Genomic DNA, 6,000 nt, shown 5'->3' with positions numbered 1-6,000 from the left:
GCTTGGGGAAAAAGGTTTTCTAGTTGTGTCAAAAAAACCTATTTCAGGGGGAATTTTTTTTGAAAAAAAGGGAAAAAAAAAACTCTCTTTGGGGGGTTGAGGGGCCCCAATTTGGCCCCGAAAAGGCCCCAAAAGAAATGCCCTGTGAAAAGAAACCCCCGAATTAAATTTAAAAAGCCTCTTTGATGAAAAATTTAACTTGCGACTAAATTTGGGAGTGATGGGAATTTTTCCCCTTCAGATTAGAAACATGGATCCCCCCCAAAGGTTTTCAAAAAACAAATTCGGGTCTGTATCATTTGAATCCGTTTTACAAAACTTTTTGTAAGTTGAAAGTACGGGGAAATTTAACAATTGGTTTCAACCCAAAAATGACTTGTTTTTTAAAAAAGTTCAAACCAAAAAAGGGTCCAAAACTTTTTTCCCGTTGTTGCTGTGCGCACCAAAGATAGCGCTGCATTTGGGCTTTTAGTAGCCTTTAGGTTTTTGCTTGAAAATTGTGCTTTAAAAAAGCATGGCTGTCTTTTTTTTTGAAATTTTAAACCCTTTAAAAAGAGGTCCTGGCTGTGTTAGTTTTAAACAAAAGTGCAGGTCATTTAAGGGGGTCCATTTATTTCTCTTCCTCCTTTTGAAATAGTTAATAAAAATGACCCCCAAAATTTTTAAATTACCCCCAAAACCCCCCCCAAAAACGAAGGGAGCTTTAAAGACCCCTATCAAAATTTTTGAAGGAAAAATGGGTAAAAAAATTGTACAAAGATATTGCGTGAGTATTTCTTTGAAGTGGCTTTTCCATCCAAATGGAAAAAACAAAAGAGTGAAATGTTAGACCAAAAAAAAACATGGGAAAAAAATTTTTGTTATAAATTTTTTTCAGGTAAATTTCAAGGGGTTCAGTTGATACAAAAAACAAATTTAAAATCTTTCCAAATTTTTTTAACCCAATCATGCTCAGCAAATTGCATGTTGGTGATAAAAATTTAAACAATCGTCCCTTTTATATAAATTTCTAAGGGTTGTTTAAAAATTTTTTACAAGATATTTTTTATGAAATTTTAAATTCCCCTTTTGTGATCTGAGGGGTTTTAGCAGTGCTTGGTTTTAAGGGCCCCTGTTTCCCCTTCTCTGTTTTCCCCAAAAACCCCCTCAAAAAAATCTTAACAACAGGGTGTTTGCTGGTTGAAAAGAGCATTTTGCCATTTTTCTGTTTAAATGTTAGGTTTAACTTATGTTTAAAAGTTCACTAAAATTTTTTAAAAAAAAGAAAGGCTAAAAAGATTTTAAAGAGGCTGGGGAGATTTTAAAAAGACTGGGGGGGGTTTTTTGTAATTTTTTTCAAGAGGGGGGTGGGGGGGGGCTAGACATTAGCTAAGAAAATATTAAGTTTTATTTTTGGAGGAATGGGGGGTTTTCAAATAGCTCAGCCCAAAGTTAAAGGTCAAGGTCACATTGGGTTAAAGATCTAAGGAATTTTGATCTGGTCTAAAGTTTTGTATGCTTTAGATTAATTTTAAACAAAATAGATTGTTTTGAGAATAAAATCCCAAATCGAAAAACCTTTGTGATGTTTTTTAATCTTTTAATGTTTATAGAAATTACTCTTGAAGGTTTTAAAACAAAAAATGGGTTCCCAAGGGAAATTTCTTTTTTAAATTTCATTAATAAAATATTGACATATAAATTTAAAAATTATTAAAAAAAGATTGCAAAGATGTGACTTTTTAGATTAAATTTCGTATATCGTTTTTTTGCCCCTTTGAAATTTTTTTTTTCTTATTCAATACAAAATGTTTGATGAAAAACACGAGTAAATTTTATTTTTAAATATTATTAGTAAAAAAATTTAAATTTTAATTATCAGAAATAATTTGTGATTTTTAATATTTATACTTTGACTCCAGTTACTTTAAAATTTGGGGGATTCCAAACCAGCTTTTAAAATTTTTGGGAAATTTTCTTATTAAAAATTAATTAAATAAATTTAAAGCCCTTTAGCCCCAAAAGTCGCTTTTAAACACTTCTTGTTTTTCAATTTTTGCAAAAGCGTTGTTTTTTTTTGGTTTTATCCCCCCCCCAAAAAACGAGGGGGGCAAAGCAATGTCCCCCCTTTTAGCGAAGAAAAAATTAAGACAAACCCTTTAAAAGGGACAAAGAGAATAGTCTTTCCCCCCAAAAAAAAGTAAACAAATCAGATTTCCCCCCCTAAAAATAAAACTAAATGAGACATGAAATTATTTTTTTTTAATTTTTTTTTTTAGCGTAGTTTAATACTAAATGAGCAAAAAAAATCTTTTTTTTTTTAAACCCAAGCATTCTTCTTGGTATTTAAAGTTTCATATGAACCATTTTTTTCGATTGGGGTTCGCAAGGCTTAAAAAGTCCTTGAATTTGATGGAGCCGAAAATCCTTGAAAATGACAAAACCCAAAAAAAAAACTGGAAAAGTATTTAATTTTAAAAAAAAAATCCTTAAATTTGCCCTTTTCACCCCCTTGAAAAATATTTTTCCCCGAACTTTGCAAAAAGTTTTTAAGGTTAAAATAATGGGGAAAAAATGAAAAAATTCGTGAAATTGCAGGAGGGGGTCACTCTTATGCTATTATAGTGGCTACGGCCACATTTTATCGTATTTACAGAGTTATTTCTACTCTATCCCCCGTTTGCAGTTCCTTTTCCCCGTTTAAAAAAGTACGGGGAAAATAACTCGCAATTTTAGCTATTTGCAAGGGTTTTTTCTAGTGAAATTAAAATGAGAAAAAAAAAATAAACAGTTTAAATCAAGTAAGCGGGAGACAAAGGAAATATAAACGTGGGAAAACCTATAAGCAACGAACGAGTTATTGTACACTTGTGACAAAATTTTTAGGTATCATTTAGGGTGTGCTAAAAAAAAACACAAGGGAAAAGCGAAAACCCCACAAAAGTTTTAAACACTTTAAACTAATAATGAATTACGTCATTTTCAAAAGGGGTTGGGACAATGATTGTTTTTTATTTTTATTACATAATAAAAGTTTTTCAGATTTGGTGTGGTTTTGAAAAAAAAAGTGCTTGAAAAATTGAAAACCTGAAAAGTCCTTTAAAAGTACTTGAATTTTTTGGGCTCTATATTCTGAGAACCAGTTTAAGTGTTCTTCAGTAGATTACTAAAAATGTACATTTTCCATAAGAAAAGTTTGTAAGATTTTTATTCTGGATAATGATAAGATTTTTTTCTTTTTTTAAGGACTTAAAAAAGTGTTGCAAGTGGGGAGTACAGGTCTTTGGGGCAGCAGTGAAGACGGGGCTCAAAAAGTTTTTCTGATTTTGTGAGAAAAATGTTGTACCCCTCAGTTTACAAGTCACATTTGAGAATTTTTTTAAATTAAAAAAAAAATTTTTAAAACCCTTATCATTTTTTTTTCTTGCTTTTTGGTATGTGCTTGTATCTTATATTTTTTTTTTTTTATTTATAGATACAGCAAGATACATAGAGAATTGAAGATAATGTATTGTGTTTGAAATTTCAAAAAATGAAAATATATGGATAAAACAATATTCCCCCTTTTTGTATGCAAAATGATAAAATGCAGAATTAAAACGAAAAAAAAATTTTTTGAACTTTAAAGTATCCTGGCATGGGTGGATATCGAAACAATTTTGGTAAGTTGACATGTTATCATTGTAAATTGCAGCATTTTTCAGATGTGAAACACTACTAAAAATGACTCGCATAAGGATGGTTTTGTTTCCCCTAAAGATTCTTGCAAAGATTTGGTTGCAAGAAAACCTGTTTGTTTGCAGACCAAAAAACGTCAGTCAAAAAACCTGTTACAAAATACTTTCGCGCATCTGTGATTCATGCAGCAAAACAACAGCTTGTTTTCAATTTATAAGCAAGCTTTACCCTTTTTCCCATTTCTGTTTTATATAAGGAATATAATTATATTTTATACCTTATTGTTCAAGGGGTTGGTTTTTTGTAAATTTTTTGTGGTTTGATATTTTTAACTCTAATCTTATTTTGCATACTACGCGAAAGTGCTGGGATGCACATGGAAAGAGAAACATTTTGTAAACTTTACTTAGAGTTCATTGAAACCTTTTTGTAATAACTAAATACAAAACAAATAATAATTTATTTTTTTTGTTTGCAATGATATTTTTTGCGCATCTACAAACTTTTTTAGGCCCCGATGTCCCTCTGCGTCCTTCTGTTGAAATTTCCCGTCCGCCCCGTTTAACCCTTGAAAGGTTTTGAGGGAAACCACCCCATCGAAATGAAAGCAGAGCCGGTTTGGAGGCTTCTTCAGGTCAAAAGGGCAACCTTCGGGCGATATTGCTTGCAGTGTGGTGCCTGTTTCAGTTTTGTGTCCAAAACTATCCCTTTTTTGTTTTATAGTATGAAGTATATATCATTTAAACAATCTGAACAATCTAGTAAAATGCTGTATTTTTTATAATTAAGTATGTAAACAAGGAGGTTGTTAGTCTGCATGAACTTTGAAGTTAAACATGACATCTGTTTACCTGTGGCTTAATCATTTGTAATGTAACTGTCATCTTGCATTTGTAACATAGAGTTGCATTTAGATAGATGTTACATATTTAACTACATCTTCCTAGATTTTATCAGAATTTCTGACTTTATGATGATTCAGTAACTCATAAATAGACAAAGAAAAAGTGCTTCTGTTGCATATATCTTAACTGCAGTATTTGGCTACCTATTAATGAATCGCGATAATTTCATTTTAACGGTACTCGGTAAAATCCAAAAACAGGTAAAGCAGGTATGTTATCCGATAAATGGTGTTAATTTGTATATTGTAGTATTCTTAACTCTAAATACGATCCTTTATTCCAAAACAGATTTGTAGTCTAGTGGATAGTGTGTCGGATATCTATTCTTTTTATGTTTGTATGGTGTAGGTTCGAGCCCTTCTATTTTTAAAATGATTTTTACTTATTCTATTTTGCAGGTTTTTGTTTATATCGTCTTTTGTATTTTTTCTTTCATTCTTTTTATTTATGTATTTGTTTAATTATTATTGCAATGTATATAGATTCAATGTCTATTCTAATAAGAGATCCTCTGAAAAATGTCAATAAGTACTCAGTATAAGAGCACGAGAAAATCATGATATAAATAGTTTTACATGAATTCCTTCTCCAGGTAAAAACATGCTGGAAAAGTAAAAAAAGTAGCTCGTCCTGTATTCGAACCACCACCGCAAGCTTACAAATCATACGTGTTAACCACTAGACCACGCCGCAACTTGCATTGGTTTTGCGATATGAGATATTTGTCATATAATGTGTCCACCTGATTCCCTATTTCATTGTTATGGGTTAATCCGGTATTAGTAAATAAAGGCCACAGTTATCGCGTTTTGTTAATATTTCATTTTTGTATACATGTATTTTTGGCTGTTTACAGTAACTGTTAGCTTGTCAAAAGCTATAAAGCATGTCAAGAAATGCTGAGTAATTCTGATATACATGCATTTTTTTTTGTTTGAAAGAAAAAGCCAGGTTATCTCAAACATTTATTATGTTTTGGTTATAAGATACTAAATTTTTCCAAATTGATAGCTAGTGTTCAACTGTCCTTGTTACATTGAAATTTTTTATATGTCTATATGGTGTATATTGTGTTATAAATGGATGCTGTAAAATGAAAAAGAAAAAAAAAAATAGCAGATTGTTTCTCACTAATTCTGGCATGTGTTTTCTTAAATATTCTGCCTCCTCTTGATTTTATTTGTCACAACATTTTGTATACTGAAATCTAACTCTGTTTATGTTGTAGTTTTGTGGCGCTTTATTCTACCAGGATGAGGGCTCAGGAGAAATATTCACAGCTGATAGTGCAGATGTATACATCTGTGCTCCGAAACCAAACTGTATCAGGTATTCTGGTTTTTGACAAATTTTTAAACATGCTTTCGGCTGGCCTCTGTGGATTGTCTGTGTCTTTGTGGTGGCATCTTTTTCTCTTGATCATTTAATGTATTCCAAA

At 31.2% G+C, this 6,000-nt stretch overlaps 1 protein-coding gene across 1 annotated transcript in view; it reads left to right on the top strand.

Annotated features, from left to right (window-relative positions):
- The first annotated feature begins 4,258 nt into the window (after positions 1-4,258).
- Positions 4,259-6,000, top strand: part of LOC123556562 (cGMP-dependent 3',5'-cyclic phosphodiesterase-like) — a 175,976-nt gene continuing 174,234 nt past the window's right edge. The window contains exons 1-2 of the mRNA XM_053544451.1: positions 4,259-4,273; positions 5,791-5,891. Coding sequence (XP_053400426.1) covers positions 4,259-4,273; positions 5,791-5,891 — 116 coding nt within the window. The remainder of the gene's footprint in view (positions 4,274-5,790; positions 5,892-6,000) is intronic.

This window comes from Mercenaria mercenaria, chromosome 5 (assembly GCF_021730395.1).
Source record: "Mercenaria mercenaria strain notata chromosome 5, MADL_Memer_1, whole genome shotgun sequence".
NCBI classification, from domain to species: Eukaryota; Metazoa; Mollusca; class Bivalvia; order Venerida; family Veneridae; genus Mercenaria; species Mercenaria mercenaria.
Note: the sequence above shows the minus strand (reverse complement) of the source record. Positions and strands in the feature narration are given on the sequence as shown.